The sequence below is a fragment of the Rhododendron vialii genome, chromosome 6a (genome assembly GCF_030253575.1).
Source record: "Rhododendron vialii isolate Sample 1 chromosome 6a, ASM3025357v1".
Taxonomy (NCBI): domain Eukaryota; kingdom Viridiplantae; phylum Streptophyta; class Magnoliopsida; order Ericales; family Ericaceae; genus Rhododendron; species Rhododendron vialii.
The window spans coordinates 27,613,558-27,640,039 of NC_080562.1; the positions used below are offsets into that span (position 1 = coordinate 27,613,558).

Consider the following 26,482-nt stretch of genomic DNA (forward strand, 5'->3'; position numbering starts at 1 on the left):
AGACGAACAATGTGGTATAAAATTAGACCCAATTAAATCTTTTCAGGATTAAGAGCAAATAATAAAAAAGACCGTGCTAAAAAGTTAGGAAGATTTTGTAGAAAATCCTGTTTTTTGTAATGGCGAAAAAGTTTTATTAATCTTTGAAAGATTACAAAGACTAAAAGAGCAAGGAGAAAGACAACAAGTGCTTATCAGAGATTCAAACTCTTAATTGACAAGATGCCAACCAAGAAAAAAACCCCAAGGGCCAAAGCCCAACATCTAAAAGGCCATAAGCCCAGATAACACAATAAAGAGCAAACACCAGAAAAGATCTAAAAGTCCAAATACAAGGATATTGGCCCAACAATAAAGCCCAAATACGTCCAAAATCCTATATGCAGATGTGGAATCCGAAGCGCCAATTTAGAAAATCCTTTTTTATATAGGCTCCTGAACCTCTAAACAATTTTTTTAACCTCCTGAAAAAAATTCTTTGATCGAAAGAATGCCAAAAAAAAAAAAGAACTTTTCCTTTTCGCTTACTTCATTTCGCCAAAACATTTCTTCAAATAATTTCTCCCCCTCAATTTCTCGTAAGGGAACACGCAAGGAAAAATAGAGGGCTCCACCACTTGGAGAAGTGCAAGCTTATATACTACTTAATTAGCTCAACCCAACATCCCTCTCATTCAAACAACTCCACCAGAAATATTTCAGCCTTTCACTTCCAATTTCCTTGCATCACTCTCCTCCTCCTCTTCTTCTTCTTCTTCTTCTTCTTCTTCTTCACATTCAACACAAAGTAAGCTGCCAAATCCGCTCCACCGCAGACCTCTACAACACATGGGTCTGTTACTTCCACCTTCATTTTTCCTTTTTTTGTTCATGCATTTTGTTCTTCTCTTGCTTGTGGGTTCAGTACCCGACTCTGTGCACTACGGGAACGAGACCGACCAACTAGCCTTACTAGCATTCAAGGCCGAGATCACCAGCGATCCCCTCGGGACACTAAACTCCTGGAATGGATCCGTCCACTTCTGCCAATGGGTTGGTGTAACGTGTGGCCATCGGCACCAGAGGGTCACATGGTTAATCCTTAATCATGCAAAACTAACAGGGCCCATTTCGCCTCACATTGGAAATTTAAGTTTCCTTATGAGGTTAGAATTGATGAACAATAGCTTGAGCCATAACATCCCCCAACAAATCGGCAACTTACGCAGACTGACATTCATGTCACTGCTTAATAATTCAGTTACCGGTGAAATTCCGGCCAATATATCTCGTTGCTCCAATCTCATTGTCCTTGAGTTTTCTAACAATAAGCTGACGGGGAAAATTCCAACGGAGCTTGGTCACCTAGCCAAACTCCAGAGATTGTATATTGCAAAAAACAATCTTACAGGAGGAGTGCCTGCAACTATTGGTAATCTATCATCTTTGACAATCCTCTTTATATCCTTAAATGATTTTGGTGGGAATATACCTCATGATCTAGGCCGATTGACAAACTTGGAAGTTTTTGCGTTAGCAGGGAGCAGGTTGCTCGGTACGATTCCTTCCTCGATATTTAATCTCTCTTCCATTACGGAATTCGATATCGCAGTAAACCAAATCCAAGGGATTCTTCCCTCAAACATAGGATTTTCACTTCCTAATCTAGAGTACCTTGGAGTTGGTGACAACTCGTTGACTGGATCCATTCCTAGATCAATATCAAATGCCACCAATCTATATTACCTTGGGCTGGACACTAATAATTTTACCGGGAAGATGCCTGCCTTTGATAAGGTGGGTAATCTTTTGCGGTTAGTTGCTCCTTAAAATCATCTAGGAACAGGGGAAGCAGATGACTTGAGTTTTCTCTCCTCTTTGATCAATGCCACCGATTTGGACTTGTTGGCTCTGGGCGAAAACCGTTTTGGAGGGATGTTTCCGGAAGTAATTACTAATTTATCCATTAGTCTTACTAAGATATCCTTGGGGGAGAATAACCTGTACGGGAGCATCCCAAGAGGGATAGGGAATCTAGTCAATTTGCAGCTATTCGAAACAGAGAACAACCATTTAACAGGTAATATTCCTGCTGATTTCGGGAAACTTCAAAGGCTAAATGTCCTGTCGCTCAAAGGTAATAGATTCTCTGGTAACATCCCGTCATCTTTGGGAAATTTATCCACGTTATTAATTCTAGATCTATCCAAAAATAATCTTCGCGGAAGCATCGCATTGAGTCTGAGCAAATGTCAGATGTTGCTGCAGCTTTCACTCGCCAAAAACAGTCTTAGTGGCACCATACCCAAAGAAGTTGTTAGTCTCTCATCATTATTTTATCTAGACCTATCTCATAACAACTTGACTGGTGTCATCCCTTTGGAAATCGGGGTTTTAAAAAATCTTGTAGCACTAAATGTTTCTGAGAATATGTTGAATGGAAATATTCCAAGCGCCCTTGGTAGCTGTGTGCAATTGGCATCAATTAATTTGAAGGGCAATGAGTTCTCGGGAATCCTTCCATCAACTTTGAGTCAATTGAGAGGCTTGGAGGAGCTAGACATATCTATGAATGATTTCTCGGGGAAAATCCCAGACTATTTAGCAGACTTTCGTTTCTTAGAGAAATTAAACATATCATTCAATGATTTTGAGAGAGCAGTACCAAAAAGAGGCATATTTACGATTGTAGCAGCTATTTCTCTCGAGGGAAACAAGAAGCTTTGTGGTGGTATACCCGATTTAAATCTGCGCAGTTGCCAGTCCAAGGGGAAATTTACTCACGTCGTGAAATTGGTACTCCCATCATCTTTTGGGCTTGTATGTCTATTTGTGATAATGTATTTCGTATATCTTCATTGGTTTAAAAAGAGAATAGAGGTACCATCTTCTAGCTTTTTTGGCCACTCATTTGCTAAGTTATCCTACTGGAGTCTACTTAAAGCGACCAATGAGTTTTCTCCAACCAATCTAATCGGCATGGGTAGTTTTGGTTCGGTGTACAAAGGAATTCTTGATCTTGATTGGGGTGGAAAACTGGTTGCTGTGAAAGTATTAAACCTTCAATCCCGGGGAGCTGCCAAGAGTTTCATAGCCGAGTGTAAGGCATTAAGGAGCATTCGACATCGGAATCTTGTAAATGTCCTCACAGCATGTTCAAGTGTTGACTATAAAGGGGATGATTTCAAAGCTCTGGTTTACGAGTTCATGGTCATTGGGAGCCTAGAGGAGTGGTTGCATCCAAATGAGAAAGAAGATGATGCGCACGACAAGTCGCCTAGTTTAAACTTTCTACAGAGGTTAAATATCGCATTTGACGTCGCTTCTGCACTTTTTTATCTTCACCACCACTGCTCGGAACCAATAGTTCATTGTGACTTGAAACCAAGCAATGTTCTTCTTGACGATGATATGGTTGCACATGTAGGTGATTTTGGGTTAGCAAGATTCCTTGTAGATGCACCACGTATTTCTTCTTCAAATCAATCAAGTTCTATTGGCTTATGGGGGTCATCCGGTTATGCAGCTCCAGGTAAATGTACCCCTTAGACTCATTTCGTTTTTCTTTTCTCCTTCACTTCCAATGGTTTTTAGATTTAATTCACTTTTCCTTTGACTCTGGTAACGCAACACAGAAATAAAAGCTCCTGGTTCTTATGTTCTACTCCTCACTGCATTATCTTGCTTTCAATAGTATTGGAGTTGAGTCAAACTGAAAGTCTAGATTGTTTCTTGAAATGGAGATGGAGTAAGTTTCTTTCTTTATAATTGCCAAGACTCGTTAGCCTAAAAAATAAGGGAATTGATATTCGCGCTCCAAGATTTACTGCAGGCGCTCCATTTTTTGTTTTTACACTGTGATGTTGCCAGCAACATCACAGTGTAAAAACAAAATATAACAAAATATACACTGATGTTGCAAGCAACATCACAGTATAAAAACAAAAAATGGAGCGCCTGCAGTAAATCTTGGAGCGCGAAAATCAGTTCCCAAAAATAAATAACCAACCATTTTATCTTCGTAACTTTACTGTTTTCTTTATTACAGGACGTATCCCAATTTTTTATTTTAGAGTATTTTGTAAGCATTTTTCTACGGTCTTTCCAATTCACTTGGGTTAGGGAATATTTTCACCACAAATGGGCCACGTGTTAACCTCTAAAAATTATACTCCCTCCGTCCCTTTTTAAGTGTCCTACTTCGTAACTCCAACTTATTAAAAAGACATCATTATTACACCTTTCACATCAACTTTTTCCTCCACTTTCCTTACTTACCCATCATCATTACACTTTTACTCACTAACTTTTCAAAATAAAATCTACTTTTAGGGACAAAATAGACAATACACCAACTTTTACCCCCCTAACTTTACAAAATGGACACTTATTAAGGGACAGCCCAAAATGGAATACTGGACACAAAAAAAGGGACGGAGGGAGTAATAGCATACTTGGTATTAGGAGTCAAAGCATTAAGCATGACATCTTAGGGGATGTGATAATGTGGGGAAATGTACGTGTAGAGCTAGTATATAATCCTAGTTTTATTTTTACATGAAGTAACCAGAATTCAAAAAACACTATCTACTTAGGTTTCTGTTACTGAGTAAGTATCGCAAGGGAGAGACTTTTTAATTTCCTTATTACTTGAGTAACACAAACCTACAGCAAATAGGAGTACAAGGATAACTGATAAGTTTATGATTTGGTAATAGCTACTAAAAAGGATTTAGACCCCTGTTCTCTTTGTTTTGATGCTCTAGTAATTAAGGGTTCCTTCTTGTATGCTCGGGTATGACCCTTGGCTTTTGTTATATCTTCGCTTCAGACTAAAAAATGGAATATATATTTACCCAAACAAAATCGAAGTGAACCAATCAACAATGGTTCAAATTAGGCATTTCAGATAACACAAACAGAACCAAATGTCAGTTATTCTAGTAGGATGCAAATAAAGAGACACAATTCTTTGTAGTCTTATTCGAGACATAAAATTATGAGTATCCATCAAAGAAGGTTTGCTGAGGTTTCTTTACTATTCCTTGAGAAGCTACTTATCAAGCAGATTTGATGGATGAATTGTAGAGTATGGCATGGGAAATGAAGTATCAACATCGGGTGATATGTACAGTTTCGGTATTCTCTTATTGGAGATGTTCACAGGGAAGAAACCAACAGATACCATGTTCGAGGGTCGTCTGACTCTCCATAACTTTGTTGAGATGGCTATGGCTGAACAAGTAGCAAACATTGTTGATCCAACATTATTTCAACAAGTAGTAGTCGGAGAGGCAAGCTCAAGCATCAACAGCTCTCATAATCATAGCCCGGCTAGCATTCACGAATGCTTGAGTTCAATTCTTAAAGTGGGAATAGCTTGTTCGAAAGAACTACCAAGAGATCGACCAGATATCAAAGAAATCGTTACTCAGTTGCATGTGATTAAGAACACTCTTCTCAGAGTTGGAGTACACGGAGGAATGAGAGCTAGAATTGCAGCTTGATCATGTGCAGGTATGACCCCTTTTACATTCCAATAACTACTGGAGAGAAATATCTGCATTTGGCACTTAAACCACAACAATTGTGCACTCGCAGGCAAAACATCGGTTTGTTTAGTTGTTGCAGACTTACATTAGTTACATAAACCTTTTAGTTGTGTTCAACTTCACCCTGGTTCATAATAACCATAATGTTTTCATTTGCTCCTCTTTTTGTTAATTCAAATTAATAGTTCTCACGTGGCTTGCAAGTATGAACAAAACATATGATTTCCATTTCTAATTCAACCTTAAAAATCAATAAATTCTACTAGAAGTCTAGAACCTCAGTGTAAGTGTTTTTCAAAACAATAGTAAAGAGAAAGTAGGAACTCTAATGCCACATTCCAATTTAGGATAAACAAACCTTACTTTCGTAACTTCAATGAGGCAAGTTCTTGAATAACCTCTGCAACTATCAATTGGAGGATGTGGATGTAATCTTTTTGCCTTCTTTCTTTTACTGAAAATTGATGTATATGCTAGCGTTTTTGTGTATATATTCAATTACATGTGCACAAACCAACCCATTTTCCAAGCTGCTGTAGCTTCGACCAAAGTTATATATTCTGTAAGTGATTATCTTCTCCCATCAAACGTGTTCAATAACTAATTTTCCTTCTTCCATCGTAGGTACGTGCTTGAGGTTTGATGGGTCTTGAAGGTATTTCTTGAGACCAAACCACAACTTTGTTATATTGCTCCATATTGCTTTGGGTACGCATTACAGATGCTAGTTTGTTGTTCAATATGTGTGTTTTTTTAGTTTCAAGTTTATGTTCCTCTTGTGTTTTTAGTTTGTTTCAACTTTCAAGCATGAGAATTTTCTCATTTAAATGTACTATAAGACTTACATGTAAAGTGGGACTCCAGTAGCATATGAGCAAAAAGTAATTGTTTCTTGTCACCAATTTCTAGTCTATATGTGTAAGGGTCTCCATTTGAACCCAATTACTTTCTTTACATTTAATTTGCTACCGACCCGTAGTGGGTTGGGGGCCACATGACTGAGAACAAACCCCAGATAGTTGTTAAGGATTTGCAACAATATTTAATTACTCTAACGCCCCATTTGGTTAATAGCCTACATTTTAAAGATCCCACGTGCGTAGGAGTGCAAATAGGGTGACCAATTCTTTGGCTATGAGAGGTAATAGTAGTCTGGGTGATTATTACCTTAAACGTTTACGTAAAATGCTTGTTGGTAAGCAATTCAATAACGTGCTTTTCAATGAAGGAGTAGTGATACACATTCATGTAACATCATTTTTTCCAAATAAAAAAAGGGGGCCAAAATTTCATGTTTTAACGTCTTCTATAATGAAATAGAAGAAATAAAAATAATTTGATCATTGAAAGTGTATCTTTTAATTTGATTTTGTTTTGTGTGCTGTGATTCCCTTGCATAGTACGGGTTTTCTGCTAGTATCATTGTAAACGAATTAGACAACATTCAAAATCACAGTCTGCTAACGTTTCTATTACTAACTTTCCTTGGATGAAATCTATGAGCTTCATATTATCACCAGAAAGAAGGAATTTGAATCCAGTATCAACTGGAATGTATCGTATTTGAGAAAATTCGCGGTATCCTAAACTGTATTTCCCTTTCTGCTCAAATACTATTTGGTATCGGTTAGTACTGGCCAATATTGGTCGGCGCCGAATGAGTTTAATTTTACTTTCCTTTTAGATAAATGTAGATGTGGCAAAACGACACTAATAGCAATGAATTCGGAATGATACCTCATACCCGGTCTCTTACGGACAGAAGTGGGGGGCTGCCGTGCCCATCTCACGTACAGCAGCGTGCAGCTGTGTAATATCCCGTATTTTTCTAAATAGTATTTTATTTGAGTTGGGTAATTAGACAACACAGGAAAGGGAAAAAAAAAAAGGGCCACTCGGTGCCTTGTGTGCAACGTGTAGGCTGGAAAAAAGGGTTGATAAGTGTTAACCTAGTCATCTTATGGCTGTACACGTGGTATTCTAAATAACTAGTTCACTAGACTTTGGTTCAAATAGGGTTATTTGTAAGGAAAATCCTTAATGCTCTGGAGAAATAGAAAAAACGTGAAGGGCAGTAGGCTTGTGGCATGGCAAGTTCTTCACAGTATCTTTTGTGAGAAATTCCACGGCGAGGTGATATATATATTCAGGCATAATTTGAGGTACCGGGTAGTGTGCAATACATTCCTAGCTGAATCTCTTTGCAAAGAGTATTATTTGATTCTCTCATATTTGTACTCATTTGATGTCTAAGCTTGTTGATTCAGTTATTGTCACTTTTTGTTTCGTGACAGAGAAAGTATTTGGCTAAAAGCCATGGAACAGATTGGTACAGGTTTAAGCCCATTGGGTCATAGAGTTATGAAAGATGTACGATTGACTGACCCACGGGGAGTCCAGTATGTTTATGGGGCCCATGTGCCCAATACAGAGTTTTGACTTGGGTGGTGCTTGGCATGTTATCGAAATGAGCCGGGTATGAGGCTATAAATGAAAAGCGTTCGGAATGATCCTACTTGATTTGTTATCCTCGTTTATTGAGCATATTCTTATTGCTAGCCATGTTATTGTCCTCGTATTGCATATACTACCCGGGCGTTTTATATTTTTTAGGTGCAGAGAAAGTTAGTGGGGACCCGAGTTGGAGTATTTGAAGGATTAAGCTTTATAGAGATTGTTCAGAAAATCTGTATCATTTTGAAAATTTTTAGGGCCCACCATGTATATTTGTTCTTGAGGACTTGTAATTACTGGACATGTATTATTTTGGAGGCAGTGTAAAAATTCGGGTCGTCACAAGCTGTGCCATCCAAGTCGTCCAAAAGTTCATTGGACGGTCCTACTATTTATTACCGCTATTAGTATTCTATTAACGGTCATAAAATAACTCGACAATTTCAAGTGTTCCCTCATCCACTCGACAATTTCAAGAGAGGGCACAGTGAGGTTTTTGATAAGTGTTTATCCTCCATGAGATCGAATGTTCAAATCTCACGGAGGCTAAACATTTCAACCCTTGGGGCCACAGAAGGGTTTATCCAATCATTATTTTCAGGGCCCCGGAATTAGCCGATCGAGGTGCGCGTAAATTAGTCCGGACATCTAGTTATTGAAAAAAGAAGAAATGTGTACCTTATATCTTTTTCCTTTTGTCGTTCAAAAAAATAAACCGTCATTTTAGAATACACTGGTGTCATCATGAGAAGAAAAGAGAAGAATCCCACTGGTGTCAATTTCACTGCAGACGAGCTTAAACCAATTCTGGTCATTGATCGAAGTTTCAACTTTATTGACTATGGACTCTGGGAAAATGAAGTTTAGAAATATCAGCACATCAATTAAGACTTTATTGATTATGAGTAGAAAATACAAGATTTTAATAAGATTTTTTTTTTTTCTGAAGAAAAACATCGTAGGTACGTACGTTGTTGGCTCATCAATCAAACACAACTAATCGTATGGGTGGAGTTGTCAAGTAATTAACCAACGGCCAACTATTCGCACCTTAAGCTAGGCTGGTACGTTGGGTATGCAGACAATGACCTTAGCAACGTTAGAGCCCGGGGTGTCGCACAACGAATTGAAGCAAAAACGGCATTTTGTGTTTTGCCAGGGGCATTTTTGGCCATTGGCCTTTTCTAATTATAATGCAGTTAGCTGGTAATTAGAGTTACGAGAGTTTTCAGAGAAAATAGAGAGGGATGCAAGAGAAAACCGCTCTCAGAGAGAAGACTTGTACTCCATTGATTTTGAATATTAAAGTGGACTTATGTCGCTCCCGTGATTTTTTCCTCACGTTGAGGTTTTTCACGTAAATTTGTGTGTTCTTTATTTTCTATTCATTACGCATTGTTTTGTTTTGCTGATTGATTTATGTGAACGTAGTTTCCAAGATCCGCAGGGACGTTGTGGATTGAACGTGTACTTTGATTAATTCCTAACACGGTAGAGTTGCGGGGAAAGGAAAACAAAGTATGAAAATGTCTGATTTTTTTTAATTTTTTTTGGTCATTTTGATTACCCAAACGTTATTATTTCTCTTATTTCTTACAAGGTTGGAGTCATATTTTTACATCACATAATTTATCTAAAGGAGAGGATTCGAAAAAGTATAATATATAGGCCAAATTTAAAAAAAGCACATACAAGATGACGAAGAAATCCGAAAAAAAACTGTCTATGTCATATAGACTAAATTGTTCAATGTTTTTCTTCTTTTTAAATGCTTTTTTTTTTAAATTTTGGTCTATGTTTTATACTTTTTCAATTCCTATCATCAAGAGCAACAATGTGGTGTAACAACTTGACCCAAATCTTTTTGGGATTAAGAGAAAATAATAAAAAGACCTCGCCAAAAAGTCAGGAAAAGTTAGGGCAAAATGAGGCATTTTTGTATATATATTTTGTGTTTTCGGTCAATAAAAAAGTTGTGAGACCCATTACATGTCTAACTTTGCCACCGGGAGTAGTTTTCGCAAAAGTCTTAGGTTCCTCCATGGGTGTTGTTTTCAATCTTAGGTGTCAGCCTGTCAGGCGACTCTTTAGAGAGTGGTGTTGTGTTGTCTTCGTTGGCTGTAGGGAGGTATTTCCGAACAGGTACAAAACGAGCCCGAGCACGGTCAAAGAAAAGGTCAACGCATTATGGACCAGTGATATGAGAAGTCAATGGTCCAGAGAGGTTGTACGATTCTCGGTGCAATAACACGAGACGTTATTGGACCGAATACAAGGAAAATTACAAGAGATGCCACTGTTCAAGAAACTTGTTCGGCAAGAGAGAGCCGAACAGGAGGAGAGCTCCTTAGAAAGGATATGGTCCAAATTGTTTCCTTAGGACCAGTTACATGTGAAGTAACTGGTCCAGGCCGTCTGTTCGGCCATGAGATGGCCGAACAAAGAGAGAAGTCCTATTAGAGGGAACATTCTAGAAGTGTCCAGAATCACTGGTATTCCGTTACAGGATGAGATCCCAAGAATATAGGATCTAAGAAAGATACCCAACGAGTATGGGATGTTCGGCTTGTTATGGAAAGAGTCTTACAAGGATTAAGGAAATAAACTGATAAGGGAACGAGAATCCAAGAGATCCTAGTTTTCCTATACGAGGTAGGAAACCTAGGGCAATATGGATACTTGGGCAGCAAGCATCCATAAATCTATAAATATGAGGTAAACCTAGAGGAAAGAGGTATGCAATACACTGCATTCTTATTGCTTTCCTACTGATAATTAGGGTTTGATCGCTAGTACGAAATACTAACAAAGGCATCGGAGGGCCTTTGCCACGAGAGGCAAAGGTGCACTCACTCCTTGTCTGTTTTGCAGGACAAGGGTTTCTTTGACAAATTAGGGTTACGTTCAAGAGGCACGTGAAGCCGCTGCATTCCAGTGCTGTTCAGAGCACTACTTGAATTTGTCCCCCTACAATTGGCGCCGTCTGTGGGAAACGAAAGAGTTCCCTTTGAAATACGACCATTGTGGAAATAGATCCAGCAACGCCACACGACCCAAAGGATGTGTTAATTGAAGGAGGGGATAAGTCTCCACCCGGGGCTCCGAGAAAGCCGGAAGGAGGACACAAGAGGACCACGAGTAAGGGCCACCCCCTTGCTATCCACGGCAACTCCAAAAATAGAGATGGAGAGACGGCATCGAAGTCCACGAGAAGGACTAAATCCCATCGAGGGGATGAATCGATTGCACACTCCAGAAGTGTATACCGTGGCGAAGACATTCTTGATAAGAAGAGACAAGAAATTGAGGAGTATGCTCGTTTGATCAAAAAACGAGAACATGAAATCAGAGAACTAGAGAGAGTCAGAGAACATCCGGAGGACTCTGGACTATCTCGAAGAAATTCTAGAGGCAGTAAATACGCTTTGGTACAATACCAAAAGGCTCCTTCACGAGGAAGGAGGAGCAGGAGTAGAAGTCTGACCCCGAGGCGACATAAAACTTCTCCACGAAAAGGGAGGAGCAAGATCCGAACACCCGAGCGAAGGAGGGTATCTCCAAGAAAGAGGAGAAGCAGAGGTCGAAGCTCTACCCCCGAAGAGGAAGGTAGTAGAAAACATCATAGGGACAGGTACGAGAGACCTGATTCCGATTGGGAACGAATTAGATCCAAGAAAGGACCAGAGGATGAAGCCATGACTGCACGGGAAGCAGCACGGAAAGCACTTCAGAATATAGCATCCTCCCCTTTTGCAAAAAAGTTACAAGAGGCTAGATTGCCGACCAGGGTAAAGCACGGAACATTCATCCTCTACGAGATAGATGCTGATCCCGTGGCCCATATACAGCATTACCAGCAAGCAATGTTTATGCATGAAGGGGATGATGCAATCATGTGCAAGATGTTCCCGTCGAGTTTAGGGAAGGTTGCTTTGTCGTGGTTCCACAAATTGGGCTCACGCTCTATCCGAACATGGGTGCAGTTGGCCGAGGAATTCACTGCACTGTTCTTGACGAGCAGGAAAGCTCCCAAAACCTTTGAGAGTCTTTCTTTTATGAAGCAAGGAGAGGACGAGCCGATCAGGACTTATGCAAAAAAGTACTGGGAAACCTTCAACGAGATTGAAGGATGTAGTGAAGAATACGCAATAGCCACATTTAAAACAGGCTTACCTGTTCGGGGGGAACTGCGTAAGTCTTTAAACATGAGTCCCGTGCAGACATTGGTAAAATTGATGGAGAGAATTGAGCAGCACGCCAGGAACGAGGATGACATCCTACGAGAGGATGGAAAGTTGGCCGCCGAGCAAGTAAAGGGGCCTATAAAGAAAGCTGACAAGCCAGAGCCCAAAACTTATCGTGAAAGAAAAGATTATGGGCAGGCGAAGAAAGAGCAGTTCAAGGATAAACAAGCCCCGGATCCCAAATCATTCTTTTCGATAAACACGGTTTGGAAAGAGCCCATTTACAGGATTCTTTATCGAATAAAGAATCAACCATATTTCAAATGGCCCCCAACTCTTGGTGGGAATAAAGATGTAAAACGTGCTACGAATCAGCACTGCAGTTACCATAAGGATTGGGGTCACATGACAGAGGACTGTGAGATGTTTAAACGACATCTTGATGATTTGGTCTTACGAGGCTATCTCAAGGAATTTATCCAAGAAGATTCCAAGGATAAAGACAAGGAAATGGAATTGGATTACGAACAGAATCCAAAAGGGGTAATCCATATGATACATGGATTAGCCGAACCATATACGAGAAATGAGGTGAGATTGCTTCAGAGACAAGTCAAACACGACCAACATGTGATGCAGTTGGGGAAGAAAAGAGGGCGCAACGAAGGGGCAAGCAACGAAGGCATCGTTTTTACGGATGAAGATCTGGGAGGAGTCCAGGTACCACACAACGATGCTTTAGTCATAACCCTACGAGTTGGGGAATATGATATGGAAAGAATCCTGGTGGATTCAGGGAGTTGCACCGAAGTGCTATACTACGATGCATTCAAGAAACTAGGGCTCACACAAGAAGATTTGGTACAATCAGTAACTCCACTGGTCGGATTTGGGGCAGGAGCAGTTTGGCCGTTAGGCAAGGTAACTTTGCCTGTTCGGGCTGGGACAGTGGTGCTACGAACCGACTTTTTAGTGGTGGACGTACCGTCTTCCTATAACGTGATTATAGGGAGAACATGGTTGCACAGGATGAGAGCAGTCTCTTCAACTTTCCATCAGATGGTAAAGTTCCCAGGGTCTAATGGGATTGAGCACATCAAAGGTAACCAAAAGATAGCTCAACAATGTTTGGTATCCATCATAAAAAGAGTCCATAATGCCCACCATGTTAATACTGTGGAAATTTCGGATCTGCCGACCATCGAGGATATTGGAAAAGACCCAACCGAAAGGGTAGTTGAGGATTTGAAGAAAACGCAGATCAACGAGACTGATCCAGATAGGTATTTTTTAATTGGGGAATCACTGCCAGAAGAGGAAGAGAATGAATTGATAAGTTTTTTGAAAACTTATGTCGATGTATTTGCTTGGACACCAGAGGAGATGCCTGGGGTAAGTGCAGATGTTATTTGCCATCATTTAAATATAGATCCACAGCATAAACCGGTCATTCAAAAGAAGCGAAGGGCAGCCGTACAGCACGTTGACGCTGTAATTGAAGAAGTGGATCATTTGTTGGAAGCCAAGGCAATAAGGGAAGTTTATTATCCAGAATGGCTATCAAATACTGTTGTCGTCAAGAAAAAGAATGGAAAATGGCGTGTGTGTGTTGACTTCACAGATTTAAATAAGGCGTGCCCAAAGGATAGTTTTCTGCTTCCAAGGATTGACCAGTTGGTTGATGCAACAGCGGGATATGGACGGATGAGTTTTCTCGATGCATATCGAGGATACCATCAAATTGCAATGTTCGGGCCAGATCAGGAGAAGACGTCTTTCATTACACCACGAGGGTTGTACTGTTATAATGTCATGCCTTTTGGATTAAAGAATGCAGGGGCAACGTATCAGAGACTGACAACCATCATGTTCAGAAAATTGCTCGGCAAAACTATGGAGGTTTACATAGATGACATGGTGGTGAAAAGTAAAGCTGGGCAAGGCCATATTGCAGATTTGAGAGAAGCTTTTGAGATTTTGAGGAAATACAAGTTGAAACTCAACGCCTCGAAGTGTGCGTTTGGAGTCGGCTCTGGAAAGTTTTTGGGCCATCTTGTAACTCTAAGGGGAATAGAGGCGAATCCTGACCAAATAAAGGCCTTACAAAATCTGGAAAGTCCTCGGACAACGAAAGAAGTCCAACGATTAACTGGGATGGCAGCAGCTTTTAATCGATTTATTAGCCGATCAAGTGACAAGTGCAGACCTTTCTTTCAGCTGTTGAAGAAAAGGGAAGGGTTCGAATGGGGAGCAGAATGTGAACAAGCCTTCCAGGATCTAAAGGGATATTTGGCCTCTCCTCCCCTTCTTTCGACTCCAGAAACAGGTGAGTCTCTAGTTTTATACTTAGCTGTTTCTGAGCATGCTGTGAGTGCAGTACTTTTAAGAAATAAGGGATCCGAGCAAATCCCAGTTTATTATGTGAGCAAAACTTTGTTAGATGCCGAAACAAGGTATTTTCCCCTCGAGAAATTGGTCCTAGCATTAAGGACAGCAACTAGAAAATTGCCACATTATTTCCAGAGCCATAAAGTTGTGGTTTACACTGAGTTCCCATTAAAATCACTGCTCCGAAAGGCAGATTTCTCGGGAAGGATCTCGACTTGGTCCGTTGAGTTGAGCCAATATGACATCGACTATCAGCCGCGCACAACAATCAAAGGCCAAGTGTTGGCAGATTTTGTGGCAGAATTCTCACCTGCGGTTGCACCTTTGCCTCCTACGAGAAAGGAGTGTGAAGCAAAGTCTCCTGTAACGAAGAAACAGGCATTAGCCGAACAAGATCCCCTGGAATGGAAGCTGTTCGTTGATGGGTCAGCTTGCAATACCGGATCAGGGATAGGGGTAGTTCTTTTTCCCCCTGAAGGATCAATGTTGGAACTATCAGTTCGGCTTGGGTTCAATGCATCCAATAACGTGGCGGAGTACGAGGCACTTTTAGCTGGTTTGAGAAGTGCAAAAACCCTAAGAGTCGAACATGTTAGGGTATATTGTGATTCACAGCTTGTAGTTCATCAGCTGTCCGGGCAATATGAAACCCGGAGCGAGAAGATGGCGGCATATGTACAGGTGACCAGAGATCTGCTCGATACCTTCGAAAGGGTGTATATTGAGCAGATAAGTTCTGGAAAGAATGCTCATGCAGATTCATTGGCATGGTTAGCCGCAGCTGTACCATCTGAGTTTAAAAGAAAAATAGCCGTGGAGTATCTGACTGAGCCGAGCATTGGGAGAAGTGTGGAGATGGTCTTGGACGTGAACCAAGAACCAAGTTGGATGGACCCAATAGTGGAGTTTTTACGAGATGAAACACTCCCTTTGGACAAAAAGGAGGCTCATAAAATTAGGACCAAATCTGCTCGGTTCTGGTTATCCCCAGAAGGAAAACTATATAGGAAGTCTTTTACAGGACCCTACTTACTTTGTGTGCATCCTGAGATGGTGCAAAAGTTCCTCCACGAAATTCACGAGGGAACTTGTGGAAGCCATGCTGGTGGTCGGTCCATAGCCCACCGAGCAATCACCCAAGGGTATTGGTGGCCGTACATGCAAGAAGATGCTAAGGTGTACGTAAAAATTTGTGAGAAGTGTCAGAAATTTTCACCAATGATTCGAACACCAGCCGAGGACCTGGTGCCGCTGACAAGTCCCTGGCCGTTTGCTCAATGGGGAATGGACATAGTGGGTCCACTACACAAGGCAACTGGGAATCAAAAATTCCTACTAGTTGCAACAGATTACTTCACTAAATGGATTGAGGCTGAGCCATTGGCCAAGATCACTGAACCTATGATAGAAAGGTTCGTGTGGAAAAGCATCATAACTCGCTTTGGGGTACCTTATTCGTTGATTACAGACAATGGGTCACAATTTCAGAAGAAATTCAAAACTTTATGTGCCCAGTATGGGATAAGAAATTATTACTCAACTCCAGCCTACCCTCAAAGCAACGGACAAGCAGAGGCTTCAAACAAAACAATCCTTGATGGGATTAAGAAACGTTTGGATAAGGCAACGGGGAAATGGCCCGATGAATTGCCATTGGTTCTATGGGCATACCGAACAACGCCTAGGAGGTCTACGGGAGAGACCCCCTATTCATTAGCATATGGAACAGAGGCTGTTATTCCATTGGAAATAGGTCTGCCGACCAACAGGACCACTTTGGTTGAAAGTGGAGGAAATGACAGAGCCTTGGAGATTGAGTTAGACTTTGCCGAGGAACGACGAGAGCGGGACCTGGTGCACTTCGCCTCATACCAAGAGCAGCTCATCAAAAGTTATAACAAGAATGTACACCCACGAGAGTTCGGTGTTGGAGACCTTGTGCTACGAAAAGTGCTCTGCAATACTAAAGTGGCTAATGAGGGAAAGCTAGGGGCGAATTGGGAAGGCCCATATCGAGTTACAGAAATCGCGGGCATTGGGGCTTATCGATTGGCAGACTTGGATGGGAACCCAGTGCCAAGACCTTGGAATGTCCATAATCTGAGAAAATTTTTTACATGAATAAAATTTTCTTTATGCACATCGTGATTGTGTGAAGAGTTACGAATAAAACTCTCTTGTGTTCTAGTTTTGTTATTTTAGCTACAAGGGGTACGAGTAACGCCCTCTTGAGTTTTACAGTTTATGAATGAAGTTACTTTTTTAGTATAAACTGCTGTTTTCTTGGTATTTGTTTTAAATATGACTTACGAAATTGGTTTTCCTCATTCGTATTGGGGAGCAGGGTATAGGATATCCATTTAAGTACGTGACACTTGAACACAAGTTCGAAACACTTGTGTAAATTTCAAACATTTAAGTACGTGAAACTTAAAATAAACGTTTAAGTACGTGACACTTGAACACAAGTTCAAACATTTAAGTACGTGAAACTTAAAACAAAAGTTTAAGTACGTGAAACTTAAACTCAAGTTTAAAGTACGAAACTTTTAAGTCCGTGAAACTTAAAACGCAAGTACGAAACACTTGTGAGAACGCAAGTACGAAACGCTTGTGAGAACGCAAGTACGAAACACTTGTGTGATGTTCTAAGTACGTGAAACTTAAAGTGTGAAAACACTTGTATGGAATTTAAGCCACGAAATATTCAAGTACGAGAAACTTAAACCCTTGCGATGCATACGAATACATGCATAGAGCATACGAGAATATGCACAAACAGTCCATAGCATATGAGAATATGCACAAAACTTGGAAGCATACGAATATATGCATAAGTACGTGAAACTTCAAAAGATTAAGTACGAAAGACTTACATAAGTACGAAATAACTTAAACATTTCAAATACCCATGATAGAAACATTTGGAACAGGTATCTTGAAGGGAACAATTCAAAACAGATGTAAAGAAAGACAAACGAAGACAGAACTCATTCATCTTCAGTGAGATCTTGCACAGGCACAGTTGTAGGAGCTACTGGTGCAATCACGTCTTCTGTGGTATTTTCATCTCCAAGTTGACCACCACTGACTTCCTTTTGGCCAGGGTTGGTCATATCATTATGAGGCTCCACTTCAGAAACAGGTTGCTCAGACACGTTCACCATCTGCTCATCATCTCTCTCCTCTACAATATCTTCCTCTTGTCTAGCAGCACTAGGCAATTCAATGTTGGTCCAGAGAGGAGATGATTCAGGAATCTCAGCTTTGGCAAGGCAAGCTGTCCAAGAGGCCACCCAGACTTGGTCTTGTATCCCAGGCATCTGGTTTGTATAGCTTTCCGTAGCTACTTTGATCCCTTCGTTGTATACCTTCTCAATTGCAGCTTTGGTTTCATTCTGGCTTGCCTCGAGTTCCTTCAGCGTTTGATTTAGACTGTCCTCAGTCCCCTTCAGTTGTCCCTTTAAACCGTCTGCTACTCCCAAGGCTTGGTTCCTTTCTTTCTCGAGCCTGATGATGGTACGTTGAAGCTTGGTGTTCTCACTTACAAGCTTGACACGTTGAGGCTCAGACTGGCTAAGCTTTTGAGCCATGGCCACCATTTTTTGCATCACCTGGAACGTTCAAAACAGTTAAACATGGATACCAAACGCTATGGTATGCTATGGTTTACAAAGCGAAATTTTACCTTGGCATTGTGAGACATGAATGAGCTTAGAAGGTTGTCAGGCGAGCTTGCCACCTCCTTCTGCATATCTCCTGGCAGCAGAAAGGCTTGAGACAGGGCAAGGGCAGTGCCTTCTGACTCAACACTGTCCCGAGCAGTGATAGCTCGGCTCCCGTGCGAGAATGGAGGAGCCCAGATAGGAGCAGGAGATGAAGAGAATGGTGGGGGTCTTTCTTGGGATTCTTCCACCCGTTGACGTTTTTCTCTGTGAAGGGCTTCAATTTCTTCTAGAGAAAATCCTGGAGGAGCATCGGTTTGAGTCTGGGGGCGACGACCACGACCTTGAACACTTTGGCCCCGACCACGACCTCGACCAGGAATGGTGAGGAGGCTGCCCAAGTCAATTGGCCGGTTCATCTCTGAAGGTGAGAGGGTATGGCCGCTGGAAGACGAGTTGGATGTGGAACTGGAAGCTTCCTCAGCAAGAGGGATAGGTTCGTCAGAGATTGGAGGAGTCCGGGAACGCCTCTCTTCTTGTTCGGGGATTGGTCTTGAAGGACCAGCTATTGCAGGGTTGTCAGCTGCATGGGTACGCCGATCAATAAAACCCCCGTATGATGCTTTGTAGCTAAGAAGTACCTGAGCCGCTCTTGCTCGGCCAGCAAGGTATGTCCCTTCACCGTTAAATGCAAGTGCTCGTCTGATATCAGCTACGTGAACTTGTGGGGTTATGATGTTATAACCACGGTTAATATTTGATGCTGAAACAAAGCAAAGCACAAGCAATTAGAAGCACGAAAAAGCTTTTCCTATGAAAGAGGACAAAACATATGAAATTAAGGGAGAGCACTAACGTGGGCTCCCGAATATGTGAGGGGCATGAAAACCAATCACTTGGTCGTCCTCATCTCTGGGTTCGAAGTTGCCCGTAACGATCAGAAAGTCGTCGTCATCCCCTCGAGCAGAGTCAGGGAGTTCGAGAACGAGCTTCTTTCTAGAATCCCTACTCTTTAAATAATACGTAAGGGCGTCCCCAGTTCTGGAAATGCTATATAGATGGTGGATATCGTACAAGCCTAGAGAAGTCCCTAACATTTGGTTTAGGGTATTTCTACCCATAACTACTCGGAAGAAATTAGCAGAAACCTGCATTGGTGAAAGCCTGTAATACGCTAAGACTTGGCGGAGCAGAGGGGCTAAGGGAAACCTAACTCCGCCTTCAACGACGGCTACTACTGGAATGTGAAGGGTGTCGAAATCGAAACTCTCACGGATGGCATCCTCAGGAGCCAAAACAGTAGCTACGTTGTCAAGAATCCCATATCGAGATTTGAAACTAGCCATGGTTTGAGGAGTATTACAGTGTCTTCGAAATCTTCCCATTACTAGAGAGGTATTTGAGGTTCTTTGAAGTAAAAAGAAAAGGGGACGATAAAACCCTAAAACGAGATTGTAAACAATCCACTAGAGAAATGGAGTTGTAAGAAGAAGAAGTGATGACTTACGAGAATAGTCGATGGAATCCCTAAAGAGCAGAAAAGAAGAGGCCTTGAGACGATGAACAGAGCTTCAATGGCGGGGAAGAGCTTGAACCGTTTTTTTTTCCTGTAGAAGGAGTCTAAGAGAGAGATTGGGGTTTTTGAAAATGGGACGAAAACCCAAAAATACCCTAAAAGTTGGTGGCGTACGTGAAACGTCACCCCAGACGCCGTTTGAGCGTTCCGTTTCCCAAAAAAAAATGTCTGTCCGTATTAAATATGAGCAATAAAAAGATCGACACGTGTAAAGATTAGGGCTAAAAAGCCTGTGACGGCCAGATGAAAAGATGTTTTTGCCTTGGTAGAATGATGAAACAATGCACCAATATATGAAATAGGGTGCAAGGACAAAATGAATTTGCTCGGTAAAAGAGCTTTACTCGTCATCTGAGTAAAATATAAACGAGCAAAGCTGGGGAGCAATTGTAGGGAGGTATTCCCGAACAGGTACAAAACGAGCTCGAGCACGGTCAAAGAAAAGGTCAACGCATTATGGACCAGTGATATGAGAAGTCAATGGTCCAGAGAGGTTGTCCAATTCTCGGTGCAATAACACGAGACGTTATTGGACCGAATACAAGGAAAATTACAAGAGATGCCACTGTTCAAGAAACTTGTTCGGCAAGAGAGAGCCGAACAGGAGGAGAGCTCCTTAGAAAGGATATGGTCCAAATTGTTTCCTTAGGACCAGTTACATGTGAAGTAACTGGTCCAGGCCGTCTGTTCGGCCATGAGATGGCCAAACAAAGAGAGAAGTCCTATTAGAGGGAACATTCTAGAAGTGTCCAGAATCACTGGTATTCCGTTACGGGATGAGATCCCAAGAATATAGGATCTAAGAAAGATACCCAACGAGTATGGGATGTTCGGCTTGTTATGGAAAGAGTCTTACAAGGATTAAGGAAATAAACTGATAAGGGAACGAGAATCCAAGAGATCCTAATTTTCCTATACGAGGTAGGAAACCTAGGGCAATATGGATACTTGGGCAGCAAGCATCCATAAATCTATAAATATGAGGTAAACCTAGAGGAAAGAGGTACGCAATACACTGCATTCTTATTGCTTTCCTACTGATAATTAGGGTTTGATCGCTAGTACGAAATACTAACAAAGGCATCGGAGGGCCTTTGTCACGAGAGGCAAAGGTGCACTCACTCCTTGTCTGTTTTGCAGGACAAGGGTTTCTTTGACAAATTAGGGTTACGTTCAAGAGGCACGTGAAGCCGCTGCATTCCAGTGCTGTTCAGAGCACTACTTGAATTTGTCCCCCTACATTGGCTTCTTACCAACTTTGGAGATTGTTATCCTCTCCCTCAGGGTCTTAGCGGCATATGATTGTTGGAGTTGTTTGTTGCTTCATGTGGGTTTGCTCTTCTCTGCCTTGAGCCCTTGTGCTTAGGGTCCCTTTAATTTTTGTAATTTGTTTTCAAAGATTAATAAATTATTTTCGCCGTCAAAAAAAAGTGTAACACCTATTGGCTAAAATGCTACGCTTTTCAGTGAAAATGTTACGTCTCTCAACGGTGGGTGCGTGTGGTATCCTCCTAAAAGGGGTTGTGTATGGTAGCATCCCCAACTTGTCATTTTTGTTTACTTCATTTCGCCAAAAAGAAAAAAGAGGGCTCCACCACTTGGAGAAGTCAGAAGAGCAAGCTTATTTAGCTCAACCCAGCAACTCCACCAGAAAATTTCAAACAACTCCACTAGAAAATTTCAGCACTCACTTCCAATTCCCTTGCACCACCATCTTCTTCAGATTCAACACAAAGTAAGCACCAAAATCTGCTCCAACACATGGGTCTGTTACTGCCACCTTCATTTTTCCTTTTTCTGTTCATGCATTTTGTTGTTCTCTTGCTTGTGGGTTCAGTACCCGATTCTGTGCAATACGGGAACGAGACTGACCGACTAGCCTTACTAGCATTCAAGGCTGAGATCACCGGCGATCCCCTCGGGACACTAAACTCTTGGAATGAATCCGTCCATTTCTGCCAGTGGGTTGGTATAACATGTGGCCGTCGGCACCAGAGGGTCACTGAGTTAAACCTTAGCAATGCAAAACTAACAGGGTCTATTTCGCCTCACATTGGAAATTTTAGTTTCCTTATGAACCTAAGATTGAGAACAGGTTGGTCGGTACGATTCCTTCCACTTTATTTAATATCTCTTCCATTACGGGCTTCGATATTGCACTGAACCAAATCCAAGGAATTCTTCCCTCAAACCTTGGAACTTCACTTCCTAATCTCGTGTTCCTTGGAGTTACGCTAAACTTGTTGACTGGATCCATTCCTAGTTCAATATCTAACGCCACCAATCTCGAGTACATTGGGCTGTCAGCAAATAATTTTACTGGGAAAATTCCTTCTTTGGATAAGCTGCGTAATCTTTGGCGGTTAGGCGCTGCTTCTAATCATCTCGGAACAGGGGAAGCAGATGATTTGAGTTTTCTCTCCCCTTTGATCAATGCCACCGATTTGAATGGGTTGGAACTAAACAACAACGGGTTTGGAGGTGCGTTGCCGGAAGCAATTAGTAATTTCTCCATTCGTCTTAGGTTTTTTAACTTGGACGACAATAACCTATACGGGAGCATCCCAAGAGGGATAGGTAATCTGGTCAATTTGCAGGAACTAACAATACCAAACAACCATTTGACTGGCAACATTCCTGCAGAGTTCGGGAAGCTTCAAAACCTACGTCGCTTGTTGCTGGGAGGTAATAGATTCTCTGGTTACTTTCCGTCGTCTTTCGGAAACTTATCCTCGTTACTAATTCTCGATCTATCCAAAAATAATATCCACGGAAGCATCCCGTCGAGTCTGAGCAAATGTCAGATGTTGCTGCAGCTTAAAATCGCCAAAAACAGTCTTAGTGGCAACATACCCAAAGAAGTTGTTAGTCTCTCATCATTGTTTTATCTAGACCTATCTCATAACAACTTGACGGGTGTCGTCCCTTTGGAAATCGGGATTTTAAAAAATCTTGTGACACTAAATGTTTCTGAGAATATGTTGGTTGGTAATATTCCAAGCACCCTTGGTAGCTGTGTGCAAATGGTATCACTTAATTTAAAGGGCAACAAATTCTCAGGAATCCTTCCATCAACTTTGAGTCAATTGAGAGGGTTGGAGGAGCTTGACATATCTATGAATGATTTCTTGGGGAAAATCCCAGACTATTTAGAGGGCTTTCGTTTCTTAGAGAAATTAAACATATCATTCAATGATTTTGAGGGAGCAGTACCAAAAAGAGGCATATTTACGATTGCAACAGCTATTTCTCTTGAAGGAAACAAGAAGCTTTGTGGTGGTATACCTGATTTAAAACTGCGTAGTTGCCAATCCAAGGGATTTACAAGGAAGAAATTTACTCACGTCGTAAAATTGGTACTCCCATTGTCTTTTGGGCTTGTATGTTTATTTTTGATGATGTATTTTGTGTATCTTCGTTGGTTTAAAAAGAGAACAAAGGTACCATCTTTTAGCTTTTTTGATCACTCGTTTGCCAAGTTGTCCTACAGGAGTCTAGTTAAAGCGACCAATGGGTTCTCTCCAACCAATCTAATCGGCATGGGTGGTTTTGGATTGGTGTACAAAGGAATTCTTGATCTTGATCAGGGTGAAAAACTAGTTGCCGTGAAGGTATTAAACCTTCAATTCCGGGGAGCTTCCAAGAGTTTCATTGCCGAGTGTAAGGCATTAAAGAGCATTAGACATCGAAATCTTGTAAATGTCCTCACGGCATGTTCAAGCGTTGACTATAAAGGTGATGATTTCAAAGCTCTTGTTTACGAGTTCATGGTCAATGGGAGCCTAGAGGAGTGGTTGCATCCAAATGAGAAAGAAGATGATGCGCGTAACAAGTCCCAGAGTTTGGACCTTCTACAGAGGTTAAATATCGCAATCGATGTAGGTTCTGCTGTTCTTTATCTTCACCACGATTGCTCGGAATCAATAGTTCACTGTGACTTGAAACCGAGCAACGTTCTTCTTGACGAAGATATGGTTGGACATGCATGTAGGCGATTTTGGATTAGCAAGATTCCTTTTAGAAGCAACGCGTATTTCTTCTGCAAATCAATCAAGTTCTATTGGCTTAAGGGGGTCTTCCGGTTATGCAGCTCCGGGTAAATGTACCTCTTAGACTCATTTCGGGTTTCTTTTCTCCTTCACTTACGAAGGTGTTTTAGATCAATTCACTTCTGCTTTGATTCTTGTACCCACAACAGAGATAAAGATGCTGGTTCTTTTGGTTTACTACTCACAACATAAACTTACTTGGCAGGAGTCAAAGCACGAAGCATAACATGTTACAGGATGTGGTAATGTGAGGAGTTGAGTTGAGCTCATGTTCTTATTTCATTGTAATCGAATTAGTCAGCATCCAAAAAACACAGTCTGCTAACATCTCTGTTACTAACTTTCACTTTTCATAAAATATAGCAATGGATAGAATTTGTAATTCCTTTATTACATCAAAAAAAGCCCTGAAGATTACAAATCTTCAACATTATAAGGGTAACTGATAAGTTATGGTTGGGTAACAAGTATATCATGTCAACCAATCAAGCTTGTTTCAAGTTAGGCCTTTCAGGTTGCACAAGCGAAATTAACCAAATGTTTTTATTCTACCAAAAAGCCAAGAAGCTAGAGACATAACTCTGGCTAATCTTATTCGAGATAGTGTCCATCAAATAATTGTCTTGCTGATGGTTCTTGAATATTCCTTGAGACGGTACTTACCAAGCAGCTTTATAATTATTTTTTTCTGTATGGTGCATGAATTGTAGAGTATGGCATGGGAAATGAAGTATCAACGTCGGGTGATGTACATGTACAGTTTCGGTATTCTCTTATTAGAGATGTTCACAGGAAAGAGACCTACTGATATCATGTTTGATGGTGATTTGACTCTCCACAACTTTGTTAAGATTGCTATGGTTGAACAAGTAGCGAACATTGGTGATCCAACACTTGTTCAACAAGCAGTGACGGGAGAGACAAGCTCAAGCATCAATATCTCTCAGAATCAAAGCCCGGCTAGCATCAACGAAGTTCAGGAGTGCTTGACTTCAATTCTTAAAGTGGGAATAGCCTGTTCCAAAGAACTACCAAGTGATCGACCAGATATCAAAGAAATCATTACTCAGTTGCATGTGATCAAGAACACTCTTCTCAGAGTTGGAGAACATGGAGGCGGGAGAGCTAGAATTGCATCCTGATCTTGTGCAAGTATGGCCCCGGCCTTTTACATTTCTACACAATTACTGGAGAAAAAATCTGCATTTGACACTGAAACCACCACGATTCTGCACTCGGCAAGCAAAACATTGGTGCTGACTTAGAGAAATGTTTTAGTTCTGTTCAACTTCACCCAGGTTCCTAACAAACGTGATGTTTTCATTAATTTGCTCCTCTTTTTATCAATTCAAATAGTTCTCATGTGGTCTGCAGCTATAAACAAACTGTCGGATTTCCATTTCTAATTCAAACTTAAGAATCAAAATATTAAACTAGAACCTCCATGTAAGTGTTTTTCAGAACGATAGTGAAGAGACAAGTACGTAGGAACTCCAATGCCACATTCCACTTCAGGACTAACAAACCTTATTCTCGTAACTTCAATGAGGCGAATTTCTTTATTCAACTTGCAGCTATCAGTTGGAATGGTGGACGATGTGGATGTGTTTTTCTCCTTCTTGATATTTTACTTACTGAAAATTGGAGTATACGGTAGCATTTTTCTACATATATTCAATTATGTGTACAAACCAACACAGTTTTCAAGCTGCTCTATCTTCATCCAAAGTTATATATTCTTTAAGTGATTATGATCAGATCTTCTCTCATCAAACTTCTTTAATAACTAATTTCCATTCTTTCCTCGTAGGTGCTTGAGGTTTGGTGGATCTTGAAGGTATCTGTAGAGACCACAACTCTGTTGTTCAATTTCTGTTTTTCTTTTTTCAAGTTTATGTTCCTCTTGTGTGTTTTGTTTGTTTCAAGCTTGAGAATTTTCTGTTTTTCTTTTTTCAACTCTGTTTGTCAAGTACTGGGACTCCAATAGCATATGAGCACAAAGTAATTGTTTCTTGTCACCAATTTCTAGTATATATGTGCAAGCTAGGTTGTCTCCATGTGAACCAAATTGCTTTCTTTACATTGAATTTGCTACTGACCAATAATGGGTTAGGGGCTACATGATTGAGAACAAACCCCAGATATTGAGAAATTGCAACAATATTTAACTACTCTAACGCCCCATTTGGTTAGCCTACATTATAAAACTCCGCAATATTTCTAAAAATTACAAACTATAATAGACTTACTTATCGTGTCATAATTTACCAATGAGGGAAACAATATAAATATTTTACCAATGTTGTTGGAGAATGCAATAAATATTTTCTATTGAGCATATGCGAATGACTAGCAATAGGTTTAGAGTTCGGTTGCCTCGATGTACCTTTTGTCGAATATTAATAAAATTTTGTTGTCTACAAAAAAAAGAAGAAAAAGAACAGCCAAAATGTTGTTTCTCCCTCGATATTTGCGCGTTAAAGCTAAAGTGGAATTGGCCATGTAGAGACCCGTATTTTCAACAAAAAAAAAAATCGTTTAAAGGTTTTATTAATGTTAGACTATCGAGTAAATGTGAAATTTGTTGAATTTATTTGATTTGGGGTCAATGTGATAGGATTAAAAATGGAGGGAG

At 40.8% G+C, this 26,482-nt stretch overlaps 1 protein-coding gene and 1 pseudogene across 3 annotated transcripts in view; both read left to right on the forward strand.

Annotated features, from left to right (window-relative positions):
* Positions 1-26,482, forward strand: part of LOC131330030 (probable LRR receptor-like serine/threonine-protein kinase At3g47570) — an 80,168-nt gene that overhangs the window by 28,062 nt on the left and 25,624 nt on the right. The window contains exons 2-3 of one of the 3 annotated variants that reach the window (XM_058363501.1): positions 5,068-5,496; positions 25,658-25,774. In XM_058363501.1, coding sequence (XP_058219484.1) covers positions 5,068-5,486 — 419 coding nt within the window. In that variant the 3' untranslated portion in view covers positions 5,487-5,496; positions 25,658-25,774. Of the gene's footprint in view, positions 1-5,067; positions 5,497-6,155; positions 6,289-25,657; positions 25,775-26,482 lie in introns of those variants that run through there. The other 2 variants (XM_058363500.1, XM_058363502.1) reach the window with 2 other exon arrangements.
* LOC131328569 (probable LRR receptor-like serine/threonine-protein kinase At3g47570) overlaps positions 7,939-26,482 on the forward strand; it is a 49,283-nt pseudogene continuing 30,739 nt past the window's right edge.